Source organism: Hyperolius riggenbachi, chromosome 6 (genome assembly GCF_040937935.1).
Source record: "Hyperolius riggenbachi isolate aHypRig1 chromosome 6, aHypRig1.pri, whole genome shotgun sequence".
NCBI lineage: Eukaryota > Metazoa > Chordata > Amphibia > Anura > Hyperoliidae > Hyperolius > Hyperolius riggenbachi.
The window spans coordinates 321,047,272-321,074,833 of NC_090651.1; the positions used below are offsets into that span (position 1 = coordinate 321,047,272).

Here is a 27,562-nt window from a genome sequence, read left to right on the forward strand (position 1 = left end):
TGTTTTGCTCATTGTAAAACCTTTCCTCTCCATGATTTACATTCTGACATCTCTAGTCCTCTCAGTTGCAACTATGTTTACTGAGGCTTCCAAAGCAAGTACAAAACATTCAGGGTCTCACAGAATACCTCCGGAAGGAGAATACCACATAGCCAAACAGCCTACGTTAAGCCTCAGTGGGAAGGTGGGGCTACATTCCAATATACAGCAATATATAGCAATGGGAAGAATTTCTGATACTGAAACCAGGAAAATTCCCATAAAAAAAAGTGTGTATCCTGAATCAATGTGGCTCTGTTCCCGCTGGAGCAGAGAACGGAAATATTTTGTCAGTTCTCCGCTCATTGCTAATGCTAAGCGGAGAGTAAATGGCTCTCACAGTATATTATACATAGGAGCCATTCACACTTGTCACACTACAACGAATCCACAGGATCCATTGAAGTAAGCGAACCGCACTTCTGGGGCAGATGTGCTCCCCCCAGAGGCTATATGGGGAAATGCATCTGCCTGGCCTGGGATTATCGCGGACTGCACAGAAGGATCCGTTGCAGTGCGACAAGTATGAACAGGTCCTATGTGTAACAGGAGCAGTTCACTCTCCACTTAGCAGTGAGCAGAGAACAGACAAAAAAAAAAAAAGTAGGAACAGAGCCTAACTGTGCAACAACTGTTCCTGTACACTGTAAATCTCCACTTGTTGCCCCTTTGCAAATAGAATCGCAGCCTATTCCAGGAGTTCCTGACAGGAAGCAATAATTGGTAGTTTCTGCTGTCTGCAGTCATATGTTGATAAAAGATTACAGTGAGTCAGAGAGCTTACCAGTGTCTAGATACAGCTGAGATAGAAGCATTCTCTCCTGCAGGTTGAGAAAATGCTGACATTATTCACTGCAAATACTAGCAAAGAGAATTAACAATGTATCCCGGATGAACTCATAATGCCCAATTACAGGAGAGAAAAAAAAAATTATGTTCTGGACATAAACCAAAATTAGGTGTTAAAAACACTTCTGGATTTAACTGCTTTCCCGTCTCTTTATCTGTGGGAATTTCCATCACTTCCTGTACAGACAGGACATGGTAAAAAATGTCTCAGAAGGCGACTGAAACAGTAATAAATAAAACGTTTGTTGTACAGCGGGAGGAGGAGTTTTAGAATCCCTGAATAGCCTGTGCCTCATTTCCTATCCCTGGGGACTGACAGTTTTCTAATTGAAAGTCACAAATCTAATGTTTCTTTTAGGAGATACTCTTTGGCTATCATTCATAAAGGAGCTGTCGGTAAGGGGAATCAATGCGGGAAAACACCGCTGCCAGTGTTTTAGACTTCTGGGTGGGCATTCATAAAAGTATCCATGTGCGGTAGCAGTGCGGAGATTCCCCGAACTAGGCTGGCGGTAGGCAGGCGGTAGCCTTGCGGAGACACGGAAGCAGCCGAGTTGATACATTTCTCCGTGTTCCGCTCTGTTGCAGCTGCCTGAGAGGTCTGTGTGTCTCCATTCACTTACATTGTTATCGCCACATCAGAGGGAGCGGTACTTCCCGACCTCACACCGCTTGCGGTGATCTTCATGAATTAACATTTTGCTACATTTGTTCTGATAATCACTGCACAAGGCGGTGATTTATCACTCTGTGTCGGTAGTGTCATTTTTTCATGCGGAAAGAGCCTTTATGAATGCTGACTTTGCTAAGTGTTCGGTAAAGTCAGCCGTTTTAAGCATTTCCGCATGCGGAAATGCTTTATGAATGATGGCCTTTATGTTTTAAACCATTGAGCCTCTTATTGACTGTGAAAGCTCAACTGAACTGTCTGACTGCTAGACCTTGATCTGACTCTTCAGTGTAGGTTCACATTGACCAGCACGCCGCTCCTGCTCTGCATTCTGCTCTGTGAAGCGGAAGGATGGTGCAGGTCGGGAACGTCCGCTCCGACGTACGGAATGCAGGGAGCGGAACGTAGCAATGTGAACTTGCCCATCGGGAAAGCATTGCTTCCGCTGCTGCGTTCCGCTCATCAGAGTGGAACGTAAGCTAATCTTGTCACGGAACTTAGAAACAGACATAGCCTTTAAGTGTCTGAAGCAGAAGCTCTCAAGTGTCACTTAGCTGTGCAGGCGAAACAATTTCCTGAATTAAAAGATGGCAGCCCCCATCAAACAACCACGCCAATAAATGTTCTTATGTGTAATACCTGAGAAAGGATCTAGGGGAAGAAAGAGAATTTTACCATAGTCTTCACAGAATTATGGATAAACCAGACAGCCAATTATACAGTCCTTCAGATGAGAATTTAGGGAAGACTTGCACACAGTCTACTATTTCTGTGATAGTAAAAGAAGCTAAATTATTTGGCCACATGAGGAACATATGACCGATTACAGATTGAAATGGAAATGTGGTTGGGCAGCCATTACATTTATCACATGAATTATTATGAAATAAGAAAAAAATGGCTAGTTATTTCTTATGAGGTCATATTTACTGGGTATATTACTAGACATTTTTAAAGGAAAAAAAAACACCCTCTTATTTAGCCTTAGCACTAACTAGTTTCTCTCTATATAAACACAGGTTACCTTGCCCCGCCTTCTTCTGCTAGTGAAAGGTTAACTCTTTGTGGTCAGCACTGCAGCTCAGCAGAGTTGCATCTTCTCCCTGCTTGGTGCGTAAAAAAGCATTTAGCCCTTCCCACACACTAACCAGTGTCTATAGACTATGGAATGTCCGCCCCCTACAGTTTACTGTTATGTTTTAACTGACCAAAGGCTGATGGACAGGTCTCATGCCTCGGAAGGGGTTAAAGAGAAGTAAAAAAATGGATTTTCATTGCGTGCGCTGGCGTCAGCGTTTAGATGTGAACAGAGCCTTACAGTGGTTTGTAACAAATGCAGCATAAAATGCAGAATAGACAATAATGGGGGGGGGAAGCACAGGATCTTCCATCCAGAGTTTCATGCATAAGCTCAATGGCTCGAAAGAGGGTGTGAAGGGCGATACTGAGCCTGGAGGCTTTCAGGGATTCCCCATTTAATTTGAAAAGGAACTCTAATGAAGGATTAAACTGTAGTCCAATCAGTAGCGGATACCCCCTTTTCCATGAAAAATCTTTATCTTTTCTCAAATAAATCATCAGGGTGGTCTGTATGGCTAATATTGTGGTGAAACCCCTCCCACAGTGTAATGTCATGACCAAGGTCCTGACAATTTGCTGTCTGTGAACCTCGTTGCATTGTGGGAAATAATGTATTTTTCCAACTGCCAAGCTTGCTATATCTCCCTCTGCTTAGAACACTCAGTAACGAACATTCCGTACAGATCATCTGGCAGAACTAGGTACACACATCAGATAAAAGTCTTTAGAAAATGAGAGATCAAAGGCCAGTTTTACCACTTCCATGTAGTATGAGGCCCAACATATTTTGAATAATAAAGCTGGGTACACACAAGATAAATCTTTGAAAAATGAGAGTCCAAAGATCAAGTCTGCAGATAATCTTTGTAAAAAAAAAAGTTCATAAAAGACCTCAAAAGAGCCAGACCAAATATATTTATCTCTCAATCTTCCAGATTTATGCCGATGGATCTGATCTGCAGATGACTGTCCGTTAAACAAGGTGTGTATTGCTGAGAATACACCATAAGTTTTTCCGCACGATAGTTGGGATCGATAGATAATTTCCGACATGTCCGATATTCCGTCCGATCGTTTTTTGGGGTTGATTTCTCATAGAAGTGAAAGGAAAAAGATAAGAAAAATGAGTGGAAGATAAGAGAATTGAGCGCAGAATCAAGCAGAAAAACACGATCGGATGGAAAATCGAGCAGAAAAACTTATCATGCTTACCCGGCATATGAGATCTCCAGATATAGACTATGAATGCATTTTGGAGGAACTGATCTTTTGCATGTGCACAGCATCTTTAGAAAGATCAGACTTTCCAACCTCCATGACAGACCTCCGTGACAGATCAATTCCTCAGTTTGCAAAGATTTTCATCTGATGGGTGTACTCAGCTTAACCATTTCAGCCCGTTTGTTGTTTTCACCTTATGGACGAGAGGAATTTTCACATTTCAGCGCTCCTCCCATTCATTCCCCAAAAACTGACTTAGCTGATTTAGTCCTGACTCAGACAGGAAGTGACTACAGTGTGAAATTCCAACTATAAAACACTTTCCTAGCAGAAAATTGCTTCTGAGAGGAAGAAAGAGCAAGCAAGAGATAAAAAGGGGAATTGAGTCAGGACTGAGTCAGCCACTTACATACCTGATATTCAACTCTTTCAGGCAGAGAAAGAAAAAAAGGGAACACAGCATAGTAATTTGTGTGCTAGGCACTGTACATACACATGTCCATCTCATCATGTCACTTCGGGTATCCTTTAAGAATAATCATTGTTTTTGATCAAAAACAGTGATTATTCTTGGCGGACAAGAACAGATTGGCTCAGGGGACCCTTTTGTCCCCTGCCACCAATACCCCGTTGCCAGCAACATCGCGATCGCGGGCTTCTGCCCGTACGATTGTGCACACAGCCCCCCAAACTGCAGGGACGTGACTAGCGCATCCCTGCGGCTGTTGCAGCTGGCACTGGGAACGTGAGGCTCACGTCTCAGCGGCAGGTAAGATATTTTACTAAAGTTAGACTGCCTTTGCCGCATGCTTGTTACAGGTGTGTGTCAGACATTACCGATGTATGAAACATGAGCAGGGCTGCCAGGCAACTGGTATTGTTTAAAAGGGAATACATAAGGCAGCCTCCATATCCCTCTCAGGTCAGTTGTCCTTTTAATGTGTTTGCTACATATAGATCCGTAATCCTTGCAAAGAAGAGACAATTGGCCAACGTTGATTTCATGAATTTGATAGTCTAACCTTCTAAGGGCTACAGTACAAACTATAATATTTTAAGCAAAATTCCCCCCAAAAATCGCCTCACATAGAAATGCCACATTCCTCTCTTGTGTCAGATACCAGACATTTAGTCACCCGGCAAAATACCAAGGGCATGTTGTGATAAAGACAAAGGGAAGCAAAGCACATGCAGGTCACTAACATGCTTGTATACCAGAGAGCTGAAAGGACATAACTACAGTATAACTAAAGGTAGGTGGCCACACACAATACAATAAAATGATCCAATTTTACAGAAAAATGATCGGATTTTCCACAGAAATCTAAAGCTTTTTTTTTTTTTTTTTTTTTTTATTCTGGCAGGAAATAGGATTGGATTGTTATTATTTGATTAAAGTCAAAACGGGAGTACTGGATTTTTCTTTGTAGATTGTCAATTTCCTTATATATACTCCCAAGCAATTTTCTTAGAGATTTCAATAATTTTTTTCCTCATAATTGGGCGTTTGCGCCACTATCCCGTTCTTAATAAATGAATAGGGATCGCGAGCACTGCCTCTGAGGGAATCACGCGCAACACAGAGCCGCGCTGATGCACAGCCACCTGCACTGCAATGGAAGCGAGCCCTTAAAGAAACTGAAAAGCCATCTACTAAACATCCGTCATTTAGGATTTATTTGGCTCTGATTCAAGTTTAATACAAACCTAGAACATCTGCATCTCATTGATCATCTATATACTACAGAACAGCTTTATCCTCTAAAGAAGTATTAACCTCCTTAGCGGTAACCCCGTGCTGGACACGGGGTAAGCCGCGCAGGAGGATTTCTCAGGCCCCGCTGGGCCGATTTTAATAATTTTTTTTTATACAGCCAGCTAGCACTTTGCTAGCTGCGTGTTACTTACGATCGCAGCCGCTCCGCACCGATTCGCCGCTACCCGTCGCATCAGAGGGTGCCCCCCCGAGACCCGTGCGCTGCCTGGCCAAGCAGTGCCAGGCAACGCTGAGGGGTGGATCGGGACTCCCTCTGACGTCACGACGTTGATGACCTCATCGCGCCCGTCGCCATGGCGACGGGGGAAGCCCTCATGGAAATCCCATTCAGAACGGGATTTCCGGATGGGCATATGCGCCGGCGGCGATTGGCGCGTACGGGACGACGACGCAGGGAGGGGAAGCATGTAGCTAGCGCTAGGCTAGCTACATGCAAAAATAAAAAAAGGTTAAAAAAACACTCTCCCGCGGCCGCAATGCCGCGCAAATCATACCGCCAGGGAGGTTAACGTTACACAAAATGCAAATCATCCCACAGCGACAGTAGGAGGCCTAATGCAGAGTTGGAGGGACCAAACGAACACACCTACTGTATATACTCGAGTATAAGTCTAGAAATTTAGGTCTGACTCACTTCATAAAAGTATAGAGGTCAAATTACACATGAGTCATCTGCAACACTGAGTACACTGAGTAATGTGTAAACTAATAATGACATTCCCATTTGCAGCAATTTACCCCGTGGTAACTTATACTTCGAGGAAAGGAAATGCCAAGAAAACACAGATCTGAAAGTCCTGGCCACAACAATTAACAAGGAAAGGGGCGGGGGGGGGAATACTGGGCTGCATAAAAGGGAGTGATTAATTGCAGCACTTGGAGGAGGTATTGGCTGCACTTAAAGGACGGGAGGGGTTAATGGCTGCAGTACTGTATGCAGTGCAGTCATTAACCTTGCTGGATAGACTAATACTTGAGTCAATAAAAAATTCCAAAGGTTGAATATTGGAGTCGACTTATACACGAGGTCAGATTGTGTTTGAGTATATACGGTACTTAGAACCGCCATTTTACAACACATATACAGATTACAGTATACACATAAAAACTACATAGCTTCTGTATTCTATGACTTGTATTTCACACCAGAGGGACTGGGTATATGCTCACCCATTGATAATACTGTGTTTTGCCTTTCTGGATGTTATAATCTCCCCCTAGCTGCAGCTAGTTTCCTGACATGGAGCTTTGCAAAGGACAAACCATCTGGTAGAGGAATGGTGCTGACATGCATGGTCACACCTTGACTTCAGGGGAAATAGTATTTAATTCCACCGCACTCGCACCGCGGACATTCTTCAGCTAGCTGACATGGGAAAATTCACACTATCCAGGATAACACTGCATTTCAAGTAAAGAAATCTGCCATAAATACAGAAAAGCTACAGCGCTACCTGAGATGAAGCGCGGGTCAAAAAAACCCATTCATACTTATGCAGTGAGAAGCCTCTAGATTCTGCAGAGGCTACCATGCTCTAGTAATAGAAGTGCGGTTGCAAACAGCAATCAGACAAGCTGTTGTCAGATTTCTTTTGGGAGTCCACGAACGGCAAGGGTGGTCCAGAGGACAGCGTGGGAAGCCTCTGCAGGATCCGGAGGATGCCTTCTTCTTAGGTAAGTATGCGGTTTTTGATCCCAGGTCCACTGTAAGTCCTGTCCTGGGTTGATCCTACCGAGTAGCTATGAGTACATAGCCCATGGCCTGGGGGGGGGGGGGGGGGGGTGTTAACTTACCCAATGCATCTGCCTTAAGGGGCCCATACAACTAACGATTTTCCCGCCGATATACAGCCGTTTCGATCACAGTGATCGAAACGGCTGTAAAATCGCCGCGCACACCGCTGACAGAATGATCGATTTCCGTCCGAAATCGATCATTCCCGTCTGTTCCCGTCAACCCATCCGTGCGGAAGATTTTTCTCGGTCGCCGGCGGGTCGGGAGTGCGTCGTTAGCGGCGTTCGAATGCCCGACGACCGACGCAATATAGCGGGTATTACATTACCTGCTCCAGCCGGCGCGAGTCCCCTGGTCTTCTTCTCCGCTTCAGGCTTCGGGCTCCAGAGCTATACAGAACTTCCTGTCCCGGCAGGAAGTTTAAACAGTAGAGCGCCCTCTACTGTTTAAACTTCCCCTGGACAGGAAGTTCAGTAGCCGGAGCGGAGAAGAAGAAGACAGCGGTGACAGGGGACTCGCGCCGGCTGGAGCAGGTAATGTATGCGGGGGGCGGCAGCAGCTCCACAGATTGTGATCGGTTTCAGGCTGAAATCGATTCACAATCTGTTTGCAGTAAAGGTGGCCATACGATCCCTCTCTGATCAGATCAGAGAGGGATCTATCTGTTGGTCGAATCTGAAGGCAAATCGACCAGTGTATGGCCACCTTTAGACGACGCACTCCCATTTGCATCCCACATCGTGTTCCACGTCACTTCCATGCTTCTTCCTTCAACCCGGAAGATGGAAGCATGGGAGTGACGTGGAACAAGATGTGGGTCGCATTGCCTGGCAGCATTGGTTAAGTTATCCCCCCCTGCCCCCCCCCCCCCCCCCCTCATCATCAGGCAGCCCGATCTTGTTTACATTAAGTCAAATTCATTTCTTTTTTATTTATAATGCACCAATATCTTCCACAGCCCTGTACAAAGTACAAACCATACAATAGTGTGACTATAGACAAATCAATAGTTCACGCAGAGTACAATCACAACATCCAGCAACACAAGTACAAGAAAAAAGGGGGGGGGGGGGGGGGATGTACCAAGCGGAAGGTCAGGGCCCAGTCCGGACACCACTTTTGCAAGCTCTTGGATGAAAACCAGGGGAAAAAGGAGAATGCAGACCGCATCCCAGGAGGTTGATGCATCTAAATAGGTAATTACTTTTTTTTTTTTTTTCAAAGGCAGTCGCCTCAGATTTCCTTTAACCTCCCTAGCGGTATTGACAGATTATCTGTCCATAAAAACATGCTGTGAACAGTATAAACGTGAATACAAATCAATACTCTCCTGCACTGTATACTAGACCCTTACTTGACGCATTTTGGCAAGTTACAGGGGGAAAAAAAGTTTTTAAAAGAAATTATCACTTTTTGCACAGAAATCCTGGGGAAATTGAACGCTAGGCCACTAGCAAGCAAGAAAATGATTTTGATGATAATTTTGACAGTATTTTTTTTCCACCTACTTTTTGGTACTTTTTCATTTGCAAAGTGCTGAAAAGTTATTTTAAACAGAAGTTGAAAAATTGTCACCTAGGAGAAAACCCAGGAGAAATAGTAAATTGAATAAGGACCAAGGTCTGAAAGAGCTCCAAAGAAAAAGGTGAAACTCTTGAAAAGTCTTGGATCTGAGAGTGAAAAGAGCTGACCAGACTAGAGGACAAAAAGGCTTCACAACATGAGCGACTCCTGAAGGGCTGGACTTACCAAGCGGAGATGTGCAGTGAAAGGTGCAGAAAAATCCCAGAGGTTTATACCCCCTAGTCACCAGGCCATTTTTACAATTCAGCACTTCACAACTTTAACGAATTATTGCTCTGTCATACAATTTAGCACCCAAATTAATTTTTCTCCTTTACTTCTCACAAATACAGCTTTCTTTTGCCGGTCTCTAATTGCTCCTACAATTGTCAGGTTTTTTTTAATAGAGAAAAAAAAAAAAAAAAAAAAAAACCATTCAGATCACTGATCGATGTGCCCCGCTGTTTATTTACGTTCATGCAAGCTCCCGACAAATCGCGCCTCTCGCGAGATGACGCCATATGGCAACGCAGAGGAACTAATCCACTCTGCTGCTACCATAATGGCGTTAGGCAGTCGCGGAGAGGTTGCTCAAAAAAATGTCCATCGCTGTGCCTTGATCTGATCCAGGCAATACCCAGCAAATAGCAGGGGATGCTGCTTTTATAGCCTTGTAATTTATATAGGATATTCCAGGCAGTTTTAATAATTGAATATGAAGGTGTTTACGTGATAATACTAGTGCCTAACACTAGCGCCCTCTAAAATATAACTCTAACCCCAACCACCCCAGTCCCCAACTACCAACCGTTTGGCTCCTAATAACTAGTACTAAATGTAAGAAATTATTTAGAGGATCAGCTACTATCGGGTGCCTAGCTTGGCACCAAATAGTCCCAATTTTGCAGATACCGAGGCGGGCACCCAAATTAACTGCTTTGAGGGCACAAAGGAAAGCAAGATGGCGGTGCACATAATGATTTCCTAGACTTCCTTAAGACATTAGATACAGCGTATGTCGCATGCAGTTACAAAAAAAATAATTTGGCCAGAAGTACGCTTTTAACCACATCAGCCCTCAGTCGTTTTCACTTTATGCATCCGAGCAATGTTCACCTCCCATTCATTAGCCTATAACTTTATCACTACTTATCACAATGAACTGATCTATATCTTGTTTTTTTCCGCCGCCAATTAGGCTTTCTTTGGGGAGGTACATTTTGCTAAGAGCAGTAAGAATAAGAAAAGAAAAAAAAAACAGAAAAAAAATCATTATTTCTCAGTTTTCTGCCATTATGTTTTTAAAATAATACATGCCTCCATAATTAAAACCCACCCACAAATTTGCTCATTTTTCCCGGTTATTACACCATTTAAATTATGTCCCTATCACAATGTATGGCGACAATATTTTATTTGGAAATAAAAGTGCATTTTTTCCGTTTTCCATCCATCACTATTTACAAGCTTATAATAAAAAAAAAAATATATACATGTTTAATCTTTACATAGATATTTAAAAAGTTTAGACCCTTAGGTAAATATTTGTGGGGGTTTTTTTTAATGTAATTTTTTTCTTTTATTAATAAACATTTTATTTGAGTATTTTTTGGGGGGTGGGATGTAAATAGTATTTTTTTTTTATGTAAATATATGTTTATTTTTTTTATGTACATGTAGTTTTACTTTTTGGCCACAAGATGGCAACCTTAGGTTTGTTTACATGACGTCACTAAGCATAACATGTACGCTTAGAGGGACGTAGGAGGCAGAAAAAGCAAGGCTTCAGAGAGAAGCTGTCTCTTTTTCCTTGGGGGAGAGGTATCAGTGATCGGGCACCATGGCTCGCTTTATTGATTCCTGGGCTAACGATCTGTGGCCGGGAACGCGCATGCTTGAGCGCGATCGAACGCAGGAGTGCACATGGCCTCCTGGACGTAGCTGTACGTCCAGGAGGACAAAGTGGTTAAAGGACAACTGAAGTGAGAGTGATACGGAAGCTGCCATATTTATTTCCTTTTAAAAAGTGTCTGAATGACACCAGAAACAAGCATGCAACTAATCTTGTCAGATCTGACAATGTCAGAAACACCTGATCTGCTGCATGCTTGTTCATGGTCTATGGCTAAAAGTATTAGAGACAGAGGATCAGCAGCACAGCCAGGCAACTGGTATTGCATAAAAGAAAATAAATATGGTAGCCTCCATATTCCTCTAGCTTCAGTTGTCCTTTAAGTCATGCTGAACCAGAACCACTAGGATTTTCAGGAACTATTTTAGTTGCTGCAACTCTGCACCACCAGCTTCTCCTCCTCCTCTCTTCTCTACACATTACAGCAAGTGGCAGGACAAGCAGCCAAGAAGGCTGTCAGTATTATGACCGCTGGTAAACTGTCGCCCAAAATGATCAGGAACAAATGTTTTAAGGCAGCAGTCATGTATTGTATGCACGCAGATTAAGGCTAGGTCCACAGTGGTCAGTTACATAATGTACACATTATAATGAGCAGTAGGGTATTGTACCGTGTTAGCCATCAGTAAAATGAGTCATTATAATGAGTGTGATCTGCAATGGAGCCTGGACATAGACTTTAGTACAAAGCCTGCATGCAGCGAGTTAGAATAATGCCATCAGTTAAAACGCAGAGATGTGAACAGGGCCATAGAACTGTATGGGCAATAAGCTCACATGCAGAATTTTTCTGCAACGTAACTGATGCACTGTGAATGGAGCCTTAGACTAGCAGAATCCTGCTATAGGCTGGGCTGCTTTAGTTGGATTCACTACAGACTGAGGACAGAGTGGTTAAACCGATTACAAAAGCAGGTGGATGGGGATTCAATAAAAAGAGAAAGTACCTGTAGTCGCTCCAGCTTCCAGATCTTTACGAGAAAAGCAAACATAACCCGGTCAGGAAAACCACAACTATGTTCCTGCTAAGGATTAAATGCCTTCTGTACACTGACAGGCTGTGCTGTTACTGGCAGCCGCATTACAAAGGAGCGTGCTGTCCATGACCACTGCTTATTCCCATGCTAAGTGACACATCAGCCCTCATTCAAAAACGTTTCTTTTTCCTTTTCTACCAGAACCAACTGAATACTCTTTCATTGTCCAGCCAGAGAAAAAGTGCTAAAATGTCAGGAAAGAGGAGGAGAGGGGAACGGTTTCAGTTTCTGTGGGAGTGGCTGCTGCAGCTGCTTGTATTGCATCATCCTCATTGTTCAGAAGGCAAGGTAGGCATGGCACAGTCTGTATCTGAGTGGAAGGCAGCCTATAGCGCATGCAAAAAGTAGCCAGTGTTCATGCAAGTGATTTATATCAGCAGACAGAGATTAAAGACAAGCTCTACAGCTGAGGCTACATGTAAAAAAGGCAACTGGAAAAATGGGCACGGGTGATCATAGCTAGTAGAATATCAGTAAAATTACCAATAGTAAAATATTGGTAATCTTTACCAATATTTTACTATGTCATAACCTAACCCTACTGTTACAGAGAAGAACCCTCCCTCCACCGATGCCTAGCCCTAGACCTCCCTCCACCGATGCCTAGCCCTAGACCTCCCTCCACCGATGCCTAGCCCTAGACCTCCCTCCACCGATGCCTAGCCCTAGACCTCCCTCCACCGATGCCTAGCCCTAGACCTCCCTCCACCGATGCCTAGCCCTAGACCTCCCTCCACCGATGCCTAGCCCTAGACCTCCCTCCACCGATGCCTAGCCCTAGACCTCCCTCCACCGATGCCTAGCCCTAGACCTCCCTCCACCGATGGCTAACCCTAGACCTCCCTCCACCGATGGCTAACCCTAGACCTCCCGCTACCGATGCCTAACCCTAGACCTCCCGCTACCGATGCCTAACCCTAGACCTCCCTCCACCGATGCCTAACCCTAGACCTCCCTCCACCGATGCCTAACCCTAGACCTCCCTCCACCGATGCCTAACCCTAGACCTCCCTCCACCGATGCCTAACCCTAGACCTCCCTCCACCGATGCCTAACCCTAGACCTCCCTCCACCGATGCCTAACCCTAGACCTCCCTCCACCGATGCCTAACCCTAGACCTCCCTCCACCGATGCCTAACCCTAGACCTCCCTCCACCGATGCCTAACCCTAGACCTCCCTCCACCGATGCCTAACCCTAGACCTCCCTCCACCGATGCCTAATCCTAGACCTCCCTCCACCGATGCCTAACCCTAGACCTCCCTCCACCGATGCCTAACCCTAGAGCTCCCTCCACCGATGCCTAACCCTAGACCTCCCTCCACCGATGCCTAACCCTAGACCTCCCTCCACCGATGCCTAACCCTAGAGCTCCCTCCACCGATGCCTAACCCTAGAGCTCCCTCCACCGATGCCTAACCCTAGAGCTCCCTCCACCGAGGCCTAACCCTAGACCTCCCTCTACCGAGGCCTAACCCTAGACCTCCCTCTACCGAGGCCTAACCCTAGACCTCCCTCTACCGAGGCCTAACCCTAGACCTCCCTCTACCGAGGCCTAACCCTAGACCTCCCTCTACCGAGGCCTAACCCTAGACCTCCCTCTACCGAGGCCTAACCCTAGACCTCCCTCTACCGATGCCTAACCCTAAGACCTCCCTCTACCGATGCCTAACCCTAAGACCTCCCTCTACCGATGCCTAACCCTAGACCTCCCTCTACCGATGCCTAACCCTAAGACCTCCCTCTACCGATGCCTAACCCTAGACCTCCCTCTACCGATGCCTAACCCTAGACCTCCCTCCACCGATGCCTAACCCTAGACCTTCCTCCACCGATGCCTAACCCTAGACCTCCCTCTGCCGATGCCTAACCCTAGACCTCCCTCTGCCGATGCCTAACCCTAGACCTCCCTCTACCGATACCTAACCCTAGACCTCCCTCTACCGATACCTAACCCTAGACCTCCTTCTACCGATGTCTAAACCTAGACCTCCTTCTACCGATGTCTAACCCTAGACCTCCTTCTACCGATGTCTAACACTAAGACCTCCCTCTACTAATATTTTACTATTAGAATTAAGTAGTAGAATATCGGTAATTCTACTGATGAAATATTCTATTCTAGATCTGAATGCACAAGAACATTTGGGGGGACAGCGGCCAGGCGTAGCCACCATACATTTTTACCTGAAGCTGAACTGCAAGCAAACATGGAGGAATCATACACACTATGCAGATAGTGTCAGGGACTCTAGAGCTGCAAGGCCAGAGTGATATCCACTGTGCTGCCCATTTACATGTTATATAGAAAAGATATAAGATACCGGTTACCGCGTACCACTAGAAAGCTCATTATAACTCAACGCATTGGGATTAATACCGGTAGGTATTTTAACACATAGCGCAGCGGACTCTAACCTGATCTGACTGGAGAAGGTGAGTGCGGTGCACATTGATGAGGTCATCTCCCTGCTCGCTCCCTTTCTCTTTAAAACTTGAATGTAAAGTCTGTGTGATCTTACCACATCTTCACACTGAGAAAATACCCAAACAAACAGATTATTCTCAATCCACTGATCCTTATGACTGCAGTTGCACAATAAGGTGTGTTGCAAGCCTTAAAGCACACCTGAACTGACCCCATCACTGTTAAACTACACATGACAATAGGTAGGTGCTCGAATACTAACAGGCCCCCTGTTTTGATGGCCTCCCCTCCACGGCACTGATCTGTCCATTCAGGAGCCTTGTTCATTCATAAAAACAAAAAGTACTATAAACGTTTCTCATAAAAAAAAGTAATCAAACATTTCCTGGTAACCAGGACAGTGGCCAAAAAGCAAAATTATAATAAAAAGACATTGAAAATAAATTCATAAAAAAAAAAAAATCTATTAACCCCTAGTAGCACCCCCCATCCTCAGTTACCAGAATAAAACACTTGCAAAAAAAAAATAAAAAAATATTGTGCTGGTCAACTTTAATAACCGGGTAAGTAAAATGTTTGAGTTTTATTTGCAGTAGCATTGTTTATTGCAAAACTACAGGGGATGGCATTGAAGAAATAGTGCATTATTTCCCCTTTTAAAAAGACAACTGAAGTGAGAGGGATATGGAGGCTGCCATATTTATAGCCAGTTGCCTGGCTATCCTGCTAATCCTCTTCCTCTAGTACTTTTAGGCCTCTTTCACAGTTACTGTATGTACACACACTGCACTATCTACTACGTATTGTAGCACTGGCCAAGCTATGAAAGACCACGCGTGACAGGCCAGAATACAAATACCATCAGTACCTGCTGACAGCCAGAGATGACCAATGGGATACTCATAATTTTGGTTCAGCCCAGGGAAGTTTAGGGCCCATTTCCACTATCGCGAATTCGCATGCGTTTTTCGCATGCAAATTCGCATAGCAATACAAGTGAATGGGACTGTTTCCACTTGTCAGGATTCCTTTGCGTTTTTCTGTGCAGAAAAAATTCGCATGGCAGAGCCATCAGAATTCGCATACCGCTATGCGAATTGCATACAATGTATTTAATAGGAAATTCGCATGAGGTTTGGGTATGCGAATTTTCATGCGAATTCGCATAGAAACAATGGAAAAGCACACCAGCACTGCCATGGTTAAATTCGCATACATAGTCATCCATGCGAATTCGCATGAGAATTCGCCTGAAAATTTGCATAGACCCGCATGCGAAATTCGCATCCACATGCGAATTTTTACCGCGGCGATTCGCACCGCACAAGTGGAAATGCAGCCTTACACTTATCATGAAGCCAAAAAATACTTGACAGGTTGAAATCCAGGTAGCATGTCAACCTGACAGCTGTTTTATTAATCATTAGCCTTCTGAATATGATTAGCGCAATGCAACGTTCCGGTTCAGCCCAGGGGAGTTCCCTGTCAGTGTTCAGCAAGGCAGACCTGCCTCGTCCAATTTCACTTCACATCTGCACATGGGAACAGACTGCAGACATACTACATAACATTAAAGTGGACCTGAACTCAGAACTTCCTCTCTGCTCTGAAAGATAAGCAACAACATAGTAACATTTAAAGAAAAACATTTCTTTGTTACAGCTGATACAAATCCTGCAATAAATCTGCAGTGTATCTACTTCCTGCTTTCATGGAAGAAGACATATTGGTAACGTCCTGTGCTTTCAAATTAGCCTCTCTGCCGTGGCAGTCAGCTGACACTGCTGAGAGATCAAAATACAACTTGTGATTAGACACAGATGAGTGCATACAGGGTGCAATTCCCTATGTTTTCCTTCTGTTCTGAGCAAGAGTTCAGGTCCACTTTAAGAGTGCCTGTGTGTGTGCGCCGAGATTTTTGGTCCCATCTGGTAGATCAGTAAGTAGTCAGAACACAGGAAGCGGTATCATGACACAATATACACATCCCAGGTATTATGCGCAGAACAAAAAGGAAAAGTAAAAACACATAAGGCGCAATATTAATAAAAAAAACCCACATAACAAAAACATTAAAGTATGCAGCAAACCGCTTCCAGTTTTACAAGGAGTAGTAACATTCCTGGATTAGAGACTCACAGGATTAGCTCGATTAATGCATTGTGACTGCACAGGGTGGGAAGTTGTAAACGCTCAAGGGATAAAAATGTGTCAGTTTACGGTTTAAAATATTTAAAGCTGCCACACACACACAGAGGGAATCAAGTGCACAGGGTGATTAATAACTGTACACTGGAACACAAAGGCGCCATCTGCTAGATCCAGAGGAGGCAGCCCTGTGTACTTACCACTGTGCAGTGACATAACTAAGGAGTTTGGGGCCCCGGTAAGAGTCTTGCATGGGTCCCTAACAACTCTATTGATATGGAGCCCCAAAACCTACCAGGGACAGCTGCAATGTCAGGCCTAGTGCACACCGAGCGGTTTTGGTAGCGTTTTTAGGGACGCTTGCGGCTGAGGAAATGCTAGGGTAATGTATTTCAATGGGCTGATGCGCACCAGAGCGGGAGGCATTTTGCAGAAACGCATACTCCCGGGCTGCAGCATTTTTTGGATTTCGGAGGCGTTTCTGCCTCCAATGTTAAGTATACGAAAAAACGCAAAACTGATAAAACGCCAGATCAGATCGGTTTTCCAGTAGCTGTTCAGTAACAGCTTTACTGTAACAATATCTGTAATCTGCTACACAAAGAAACGCTACACAAAACCGCAAAATGCTTCACAATAATAAGAAAAAAACGTTTCAAAAATTGCTAGCGGTTTGAGGATCTGCTAGCGGTTTTTGGTGTGCACTAGGCCTCAGAAATGTAAGGAAACAGTTTGTGAAGGATTAGTACTAATGCAATGCACATTTATTACCAGCATAGCACCAATGCAAAGCTAATAAGATGAATGAAGGAGGGTCCCTAGTGTGCCCCACTGGTCCAGGGGCCCCAATGCAGTCACAAGCCCTGCATCACCTATTGCTATGCCACTGTGGGATCCCGCCAAGTGAAGTTTCAGCCCTGGGAGAAACAGGCAAGTCAGAAGAACCTAAATCCAGCCCGTCAGACACAGAATTGAGGAGGCAGCCCTGGTGTACTTACCACCAGTGGCATAGCAATAGGGCGGCAGAGGATGCGAACGCACAGGGGCCCCTGCACCAGAGGGGCCCTCCTTAATCCATCTTAGCTTTTCATTGGTGCTATGCTGGTAAAGAACACTTATAAATGTGCACTGAATCGCAGTAATCCTTACTCTGACACTGAAACTGTCCTTGCTAGGTTTAGGGGCTTCATTTAGAGAGCTTGGGGCTCCATGTAAAAATGGCACTGGGGCCCCGAGCTCCTCAGCTATGCCACTGCTTACCACTGCAAGATCCAGCCAGGTGAGGAATCAGCGCTGGGAGAAACAGGTAAGTCAGAAGAACATGAATCCAGCCTGCCAGCCAGTATTGAGGAGGCAGCACAGGTGTACTTACCACTGTGAGATCCAGCCAGGTGAGGAATCAGCCCTGGGAGAATCAGGTAAGTCTGAATAACCTGAATTCAGTCAAGTGTAGAGTTGAATCAGCTCCAGCTTGCTCCAGTAACAGTGCAGAAATCAATAGCTGTCCTCCCAGCAGCAGCTGCACATGTCAGTGGCCAGGTCAGGCAGTGGAAGCAGACACTTGATCCTGTAATCCTGCAGTGCACACACCAGGCATATTCAGGCACAAATGAACTGCTGAACACTTGGTAAAATGAAGAATCATGAAATCTCCCAGGACTTGTTGCTTTAAGAATCTCCCTCTAGTCCTCTTCAGGAACTGGGGTCTACTTTCCAGTGCTGAATCACAATACGTTCCTCCTTTTCCTGTAAGCTCTCCCCCTCCTCCCCTCACCCAGCCTTGCTTTCCTTTCTGCTAACAGCAGCCCAGCACAGCCCCTGGTGATCAGAGGTCCTGCTCAGGTAGCTGGGAGAGGAGGGGGCGTGTGTTACTGAGGTCACATGGCCAGCTGGGGAACAGGTAGAACGCCGTACAAAGGGCCTGAGGCAGGTGCGAGTGTGGAATGCTGCATTCCTGACTGTGTCACTGACTCTCCCTGCACACTGCACACAGCCAGCGCTCTGCACAAGCCCCTGCATCTGTATTCATATGCTGTTATGTAATGCGAGGCTGTGCCATTATTAGTTTGCAGGATCGAAAGTCAGGCAAGGTATTAATTAACCGTCATAGCTCCCAACGTCTTTGGGAGCCCTGTCCCTCTTTCCTCCTCATTTGTCCCTCTTTCTATGGAGATATGCATATTTATCTACTAAAAAATGTGTTTGACTCTGAACTTTATTCCCATTCTTTAAATTGATATATTACTAGTTTTAAAGTGTTAATATGAAGGAAAATGAACCAGGATAGAAAGGACAAGTGTGGTTTGAAATATAAAATAACATTTTTCTTATGAAATATGGTATGCGTGATGGGGGTGTGGCAGGGGCGTGGCTTACGTGTCCCTTTTTCTCATCTCAAAAAGTTGGGAGGTTTGAACCCTTGTTTAGAACCAATGGTTTACTAAGCGACCAGTAGTGGACATAAATTGTCATGTGGGTCTTATGCGACCCCAAATTTTTATTTTTTAAAGGTACCGTTTTGTGGATCGAAGTACAAAGGTGGCCATGCATCTGTCTACTTGGCGGCCGATTGACCATCCGATTCGATAAGAAAATCACAAGCATGCCCAATCAACGATTCGACTGATTTTAGGCCGAAATTGGTCGAATATATTGAGTGGGCCCGTGGCGGTAACGGCATGCGATAAATGCAACCCCCAGCCGCTGTCCCCCCAAATCTTTAATGTGCCCCCGGCTGTCCATGCATTTATACTTTACTAGACACACCGTCCCCCGAGTGTCTGCCACTGTAGCCACCGTACTTCCTACGCTACACTACATTGGTGCCAATGCGGAAATACAGTGCAGACACTTGGGGAGAGCGTGATAGGTAAAGTATAAATGCACGGGAACAGGGGCCGGCTCTATGCAGGGGCAAGAGGGGGCGGCACCCCCTCAAATAAATGTCTTGCCCCCTCAAATCAATGTGCCTCAGACATATGTCCTCCATCCGTCCGTCCCCCTGTGTACAGTGCCCCCCTTGTCCTTTACATAGAAGACATGCCAGGCTTCCAGGAGCAAACGACCAATCGAATAGGAGGGGCTGCCCCAGACCACCAATCACAGCTGCACCCTGCAGCTATTTAACAGGACCTGCTGGTCCTGAGGGCGTAACCATGGCTCTTGCATTGGTTCCAATCACTGCACTCCCAGATGACAACAGATAAAAATGCTGCGTTTAACGGAACACAGTTAAAAGCAAATGGTAAATATATTCTACTGCGCAGTAGCAAAAATCACGGACAACGGTACACAGAGACAGGAGGCACACGCAGGGACATAGGAGTTTTATTATATAAGATGTTATCAATAGGATGCTTTTACACTGTCAAACTGAATACAAATGCATGACGCACCCGCCGGACTTGCAAGTACAAAATGCCGACCTGCTGCATTTTTCCGCAACACAAAACACCAACCGCAAACCTGAATCAGACGCAATGCAAGCCTATGGGAACAGACGTGTCCATTCCCATTAGGCTTAACACTGCAAGCAAAATCCTCACCTGTGTGTAGAAATTTGGCGCTGCTGTCCGGCCTCGTCCTGTCCCTACTTGTTCCGGTGACCAGGTAGCATAGGGCTTCCTGTTGTTTTGCAAAATAACCAATAGGAATCCTCCGGGAACAGAGAATAGGTTGCTAGGTAGGATTCACGTTTTACAAGTCAACAGGAAGCCCTATGCTTCCTGGTCACCGGGACAGACAGCGAGAAAAGCAGCATTGGACAGGTGGCAACGCAAACTCAGTGGCCAGTGTGAACAGCACCAACGCATCTGCTCAGGTCCTGACAGGCTGTGCTTAACACACCATTTATGCATACTCTGTGTTTGCAGTATAGTGTGAACCCAGCCTCAATATTGCAAAAAATTGTAAGATTTAATACACACGTATATACATATTTTTATATTTATCTCAGAGTAAAATGCACTGCAAATTACTTTTCTCCTATGTTACTGTTGCTTACAGAACGCAGCAAAAACCTGAAAGATGTGACAGGTGTTGTACTAGTCCATCTTCTCATGAGGGGTTCTAGGTATTAGCTTTATCTTGTTACAAAAGCATTATCCTGAAAGGAGCTATATACTAAGGTGCAAGCCAGCCTCCCTGTTCGTTTGCACGCTATTTTGGCAGTTGGACTGAGCAATCAGTAAGTGGTTTAGAAGTTAGGGCCCGTTTCCACTAGCGCTAAAACCGGGCCGAATTTGGAGAGTTTCCCCGCAGGCAAACCGCGCGGGGAAACTCTGCAATAGGAAACAATGGAGCCGCCGGCCGAATCGCTCACCTTAGCGCTTCGGCCGACAATGTCCTCAGTTTCCGTGCGGGAGGCTGCTGACCAGGAAGTGCCACCGCGCGTCTCGCAGCCGCGCATGGTGGCTAGTGGAAACGGGCCCTTAATGAAAACCCTGAAAATCTACCATGAGAAAGCCTGTCAGTCTACTATTGAGGTAGGTATCTAACTTTGTAGGGCCTGTTTCTACTGTGGCCGGTGTGCGTCTCAGAGACTGCACTTGCTGTGATGTGACATCGCATCTGAATGCCTATAGGTATTCCATGAACGGCTATATAGATTCGCATTCGTGACCATTTTTTTCATCTTCATCTTTTCCCCCCACATGTGAATCGGATTGATTTCAATAGGTTGCATTTACAGTCCGAATTCGCATGCGAAGAAACGCAGTGAATCACTCCCAGTAGAGATACGCCCTAATACTTTTGTGTCACTTCAGGATTTCTTCAAAGACCAGTTGCTGTCCTGTGTGAAACTTATGTAGTAAGGGGGTGGTGGTGGGGGGGGGGGGGTCATTTACTTATTCCTCCTGCTATTCTATACAAGATTATCCCCCCCCCCTCCCCCCTCAGAATCTTCCTAATGATGCAGCATGATACAGATCCCGGGATTATTCATTGTCTCATATTTGCTCTTCACGTAGGAAAATCAGGCATAGTTGCCAGGCTCTTGTGACTCTGGGCCTTGTTTGCTGAAGGTGAAAACAAAGCTTGCAGCCATAACCAAATCTGGCAGAGGATGCCAAGAAAATGACATCACACTTCTGACTTTTGCTATTGTGCCAGGCTTTATTCTGGGTCCTCGCCAGTCGCCAGTCTCTGAGTATACTATGCAGATGTACGCAAACTTTATTTTTAAGAAAAAAACTTTTTTTTTTTTTTGACATAAACGTTTCTTACAGCTTGTTCCTCCTATGGGGGTAATTTACTATAGTAAATAGTATAGAGTAAGGCCTCCTTCAGACAGGAGGCTGAACTAAGCACATGTCAGTGGTCCTCAAATTGTTTTAAAATTCCCAAAATTCCACCCAACAAATACCTGACATCGTCATGGTCCCCATAGCTTTGCTTGACCCCTGGGTAATGTACCATAACCACGGAGGATTCTCATTGGTTCACTCAGTAGTGGACCAAAGAAAATCCTCCCTGGTGCTCAGCTTCTGATTGGGCTCTGGGATCGGTGTACTGCCGTTGCTAGCGCGCAGAGGACACGAAATGCAAAACAACATGAAAACAAGATGCCAAAGGTAACAGACTTATCTGCTTAAAGGACAACTGAAGCCAGAAGTATATGGAGGCTACCATATTTATTTCCTTTTAACCACTTCAGGACCACAGTCTTTTCGCCCCTTAAGGACCAGAGCCTTTTTCTCCATTCAGACCACTGCAGCTTTCACGGTTTATTGCTCGGTCATACAACCTACCACCTAAATGAATTTTACCTCCTTTTCTTGTCACTAATACAGCTTTCTTTTGATGCTATTTGATTGCTGCTGCGAGTTTTACTTTTTATTATATTCATCAAAAAAGACATGAATTTTGTCAAAAAAATGACTTTTTTAACTTTCTGTGCTGACATTTTTCAAATAAAGTAAAATTTCCTATACATTTGAGCGCGAAAGTTATTCTGCTACATGTCTTTGATAAAAAAAAAAACATTCAGTGTATATTTATTGGATTGGGTAAAAGTTATAGCGTTTACAAACTATGGTGCCAAAAGTGAATTTTCCCATTTTCAAGCATCTCTGACTTTTCTGCGCACCTGTCATGTTTCATGAGGGGCTAAAATTCCAGGATAGTACAAATACCCCCCAAATGACCCCATTTTGGAAAGAAGACATCCCAAAGTATTCAGTGAGAGGCATGGTGAGTTCATAGAAGATTTTATTTTTTGTCACAAGTTAGCGGAAAATGACAGTTTGTGACAAAAAAAAAAAAAAAAAAAAGTTTCCATTTCTTCTAACTTGCGACAAAAAAAAATGAAATCTGCCACAGACTCACTATGCTCCTCTCTGAATACCTTGAAGTGTCTACTTTCCAGAATGGGGTCATTTGTGGGGTGTGTTTACTGTCCTGGCATTTGGGGGGTGCCTAATTGTAAGCACCCCTGTAAAGCCTAAAGATGCTCATTGGACTTTGGGCCCCTTAGCGCAGTTAGGCCGCAAAAAAGTGCCACACATGTGGTATTGCCGTACTCAGGAAAAGTAGTATAATGTGTTTTGGGGTGTATTTTTACACATACACATGCTGGGTGGGAGAAATATCTCCGTAAATGACAATTTTTTTATTTTTTTTACACACAATTGTCTATTTATAGAGATATTTCTCCCACTCAGCATGGGTATGTGGAAAAATACACCCCAAAACACATTATACTACTTCTCCTGAGTACGGCGATACCACATGTGTGGCACTTTTTTGCACCCTAACTGCGCTAAGGGGCCCAAAGTCCAATGAGTACCTTTAGGATTTCACAGGTCATTTTGAGAAATTTCGTTTCAAGACTACTCCTCACGGTTTAGGGCCCCTAAAATGCCAGGACAGTATAGGAACCCCACAAATTACCCCATTTTAGAAAGAAGACACCCCAAGGTATTCCGTTAGATGTATGGTGAGTTCATAGAAGATTTTTTTTTTTTGTCACAAGTTAGCGGAAATTGATTTTAATTGTTTTTTTTCACAAAGTGTCATTTTCCGCTAACTTGTGACAAAAAATAAAATCTTCTATGAACTCGCCATTCTCCTAACGGAATACCTTGGGGTGTCTTCTTTCTAAAATGGAGTCATTTGTGGGGTTCCTATACTGCCCTGGTATTTTAGGGGCCCTAAACCGTGAGGAGTAGTCTTGAAACCAAATGTGGCAAAATGACCTGTGAAATCCTAAAGGTACTCATTGGACTTTGGGCCCCTTAGCGCACTTAGGGTGCAAAAAAGTGCCACACATGTGGTACCGCCGTACTCAGGAGAAGTAGTATAATGTGTTTTGGGGTGTATTTTTACACATACCCATGCTGGGTGGGAGAAATATCTCTGTAAATGACAATTATTTGATTTTTTTTACACACAATTGTCCATTTACAGAGAGATTTCTCCCACCCAGCATGGGTATTTATAAAAATACACCCCAAAACACATTATACTACTTCTTCTGAGTACGGCGATACCACATGTGTGACACTTTTTTGCAACCTAGGTGCGCTAAGGGGCCTAACGTCCTATTCACAGGTCATTTTGAGGCATTTGGATTCTAGACTACTCCTCACGGTTTAGGGCCCCTAAAATGCCAGGGCAGTATAGGAACCCCACAAGTGACCCCATTTTAGAAAGAAGACACCCCAAGGTATTCTGTTAGGAGTATGGTGAGTTCATAGAAGATTTTTTTTTTGTCACAAGTTAGCGGAAAATGACACTTTGTGAAAAAAAAAACAATACATATCAATTTCCGCTAACTTGTGACAAAAAATAAAATCTTCTATGAACTCATCATACACCTAAAAGAATACCTTGGGGTGTCTTCTTTCTAAAATGGGGTCACTTGTGGGGTTCCTATACTGCCCTGGCATTTTACGGGCCCTAAACCGTGAGGAGTAGTCTTGAACCCAAATGTCTCAAAATGACCTGTGAAATCCTAAAGGTACTCATTGGACTTTGGGCCCCTTAGCACAGTTAGGCTGCAAAAAAGTGTCACACATGTGGTATCGCCGTACTCAGAAGAAGTAGTATAATGTGTTTTGTGGTGTATTTTTACATATAACCATGCTGGGTGGGAGAAATATCTCTGTAAATGACACATTTTTTTATTTGTTTTACACACAATTTTCCATTTACAGAGAGATTTCTCCCACCCAGCATGGGTATGTGTAAAAATACACCACAAAACACATTATACTACTTCTCCTGAGTATGGCGATACCACATGTGTGACACTTTTTTGCAGCCTAGGTGCGCTAAGGGGCCCAACGTCCTATTCACAGGTCATTTTGAGGCATTTGTTTTCTAGACTACTCCTCACGGTTTAGGGCCCCTAAAATGCCAGGGCAGTATAGGAACCCCACAAGTGACCCCATTTTAGAAAGAAGACACCCCAAGGTATTCCGTTAGGGGTATGGTGAGTTCATAGAAGATTTTATTTTTTCTCACAAGTTAGTGAAAAATGACACTTTGTGAAAAAAACAATAACAATCCAATTTCCGCTAACTTTTGACAAAAAATAAAATATTCTATGAACCCATCATACACCTAACAGAATACCTTGGGGTGTCTTCTTTCTAAAATGGGGTCACTTGTGGGGTTCCTATACTGCCCTGGCATTTTACGGGCCCAAAACTGTGAGTAGTCTGGAAACCAAATTTCTCAAAATGACTGTTCAGGGGTATAAGCATCTGCAAATTTTGATGACAGGTGGTCTATGAGGGGGCAAATTTTGTGGAATCGGTCATAAGCAGGGTGGCCTCTTAGATGACAGGATGTATTGGGCCTGATCTGATGGATAGGAGTGCTAGGGGGGTGACAGGAGGTGATTGATGGGTGTCTCAGGGGGCGGTTAGAGGGGAAAATAGATGCAATCAATGCACTGGGGAGGTGATCGGAAGGGGGTCTGAGGGGGATCTGAGGGTTTGGCCGAGTGATCAGGAGCCCACACGGGGCAAATTAGGGCCTGATCTGATGGGTAGGTGTGCTAGGGGGTGACAGGAGGTGATTGATGGGTGTCTCAAGGTGTGATTAGAGGGGGGAAATAGATGCAAGCAATGCACTGGCGAGGTGATCAGGGCTGGGGTCTGAGGGCGTTCTGAGGTGTGGGCGGGTGATTGGGTGCCCGCAAGGGGCAGATTAGGGTCTAATCTGATGGGTAACAGTGACAGGTGGTGATAGGGGGTGATTGATGGGTAATTAGTGGGTGTTTAGAGGAGAGAATAGATGTAAACAATGGATTTGGGAGGTGATCTGATGTCGGATCTGCGGGCGATCTATTGGTGTGGGTGGGTGATCAGATTGCCCGCAAGGGGCAGGTTAGGGGCTGATTGATGGGTGGCAGTGACAGGGGGTGATTGATGGGTGGCAGTGACAGGGGGTGATTGATGGGTGATTGACAGGTGATCAGTGGGTTATTACCCGGAATAACAGATGTAAATATTGCACGGGCAAATTGATAAGGGGGGGGGGTCTGAGGGCAATCTGAGCGTGTGGGCGGGTGATTGGGTGCCCGCAAGGGGCAGATTAGGGTCTAATCTGATGGGTAACAGTGACAGGTGGTGATAGGGGGTGATTGATGGGTAATTAGTGGGTGTTTAGAGGAGAGAATAGATGTAAACAATGGATTTGGGAGGTGATCTGATGTCGGATCTGCGGGCGATCTATTGGTGTGGGGGGGTGATCAGATTGCCCGCAAGGGGCAGGTTAGGGGCTGATTGATGGGTGGCAGTGACAGGGGGTGATTGATGGGTGGCAGTGACAGGGGGTGATTGATGGGTGATTGACAGGTGATCAGTGGGTTATTACCCGGAATAACAGATGTAAATATTGCACGGGCGAATTGATAAGGGGGGGGTCTGAGGGCAATCTGAGCGTGTGGGCAGGTGATTGGGTGCCCGCAAGGGGCAGATTAGGGTCTAATCTGATGGGTAACAGTGACAGGTGGTGATAGGGGGTGATTGATGGGTAATTAGTGGGTGTTTAGAGGAGAGAATAGATGTAAACAATGGATTTGGGAGGTGATCTGATGTCGGATCTGCGGGCGATCTATTGGTGTGGGGGGGTGATCAGATTGCCCGCAAGGGGCAGATCAGGGGCTGATTGATGGGTGGCAGTGACAGGGGGTGATTGACGGGTGATTGACAGGTGATTGACAGGTGATCAGGGGGGATAGATGCATACAGTACACGGGGGGGGGGGGTCTGGGGGGGGGTCTGGGGAGAATCTGAGGGGTGGGGGGGTGATCAGGAGGGAGTAGGGGGCAGATTAGGGACTTAAAAAAAAAATAGCGTTGACAGATAGTGACAGGGAGTGATTGATGGGTGATTAGGAGGGTGACTGGGTGCAAACAGTGGTCTGGGGGGTGGGCAGGGGGGGGTCTGAGGGGTGCTGTGGGCGATCAGGGGGCAGGGGGGGGGGAAATCAGTGTGTTTGGTGCAGACTAGGGTGGCTGCAGCCTGCCCTGGTGGTCCCTCGGACACTGGGACCACCAGGGCAGGAGGCAGCCAGTATAATAGGCTTTGTATACATTACAAAGCCTATTATACACTGTTGCAGCGGCGATCCGGATGCCAGTAACCCGCCGGCGCTTCCGAACGGCCGGCGGGTTACGGCGAACGGGGGGCGGAGCCAGTCCCCGGCGGCTGATCGCGTCACGAATGACGCGATCGCCGCATAGCCACTCCCGCAGCCGCCCCCGCCGATGGGCGTATTGCGGTCGTTTGGGCCCGGACTTTGCCGCCGCCCATCGGCTGGGGGCGGTCGTTAAGTGGTTAAACAATACCAGTAACCTGGCTGTCCTGCTTATCTATTTGGCTGCACTAGTTTCTGTATAACACCAGAAACAAGCTTAGTGTGATTTGCCTTCTTAAAACAGAAGGTATTCACGATAATTTGGCTTCAAGCGAACATCTGTGGTTAACCACATTGCACCACTACTGAATATGCAAATGATCTCTTTATGCCTCTGAAGCCAGCCTTGCATCCAGAACCGCTGGTTCTAGCAAGCCTATAGCTTATTATACATTTTACACAGCCACATCAACCCCACATGCAGACACCCTGTTTCAGACTTTTCGTCCTCAT

At 45.3% G+C, this 27,562-nt stretch overlaps 1 protein-coding gene across 3 annotated transcripts in view; it reads right to left on the reverse strand.

Annotated features, from left to right (window-relative positions):
- The window catches only part of PRRG2 (proline rich and Gla domain 2), a 71,625-nt gene extending 53,100 nt beyond the window's left edge, over positions 1 to 18,525 (reverse strand). The window contains exon 1 of one of the 3 annotated variants that reach the window (XM_068241392.1): positions 17,832 to 18,525. Coding sequence is in view for 1 of the 3 variants with exons in the window: in XM_068241391.1 (XP_068097492.1) it covers positions 11,794 to 11,838 (45 nt within the window). In the remaining 2 variants the exon portion in view is untranslated. Of the gene's footprint in view, positions 1 to 11,793; positions 11,881 to 17,719; positions 17,787 to 17,831 lie in introns of those variants that run through there. The other 2 variants (XM_068241393.1, XM_068241391.1) reach the window with 2 other exon arrangements.
- Between the last annotated feature and the right edge of the window lie 9,037 nt (positions 18,526 to 27,562).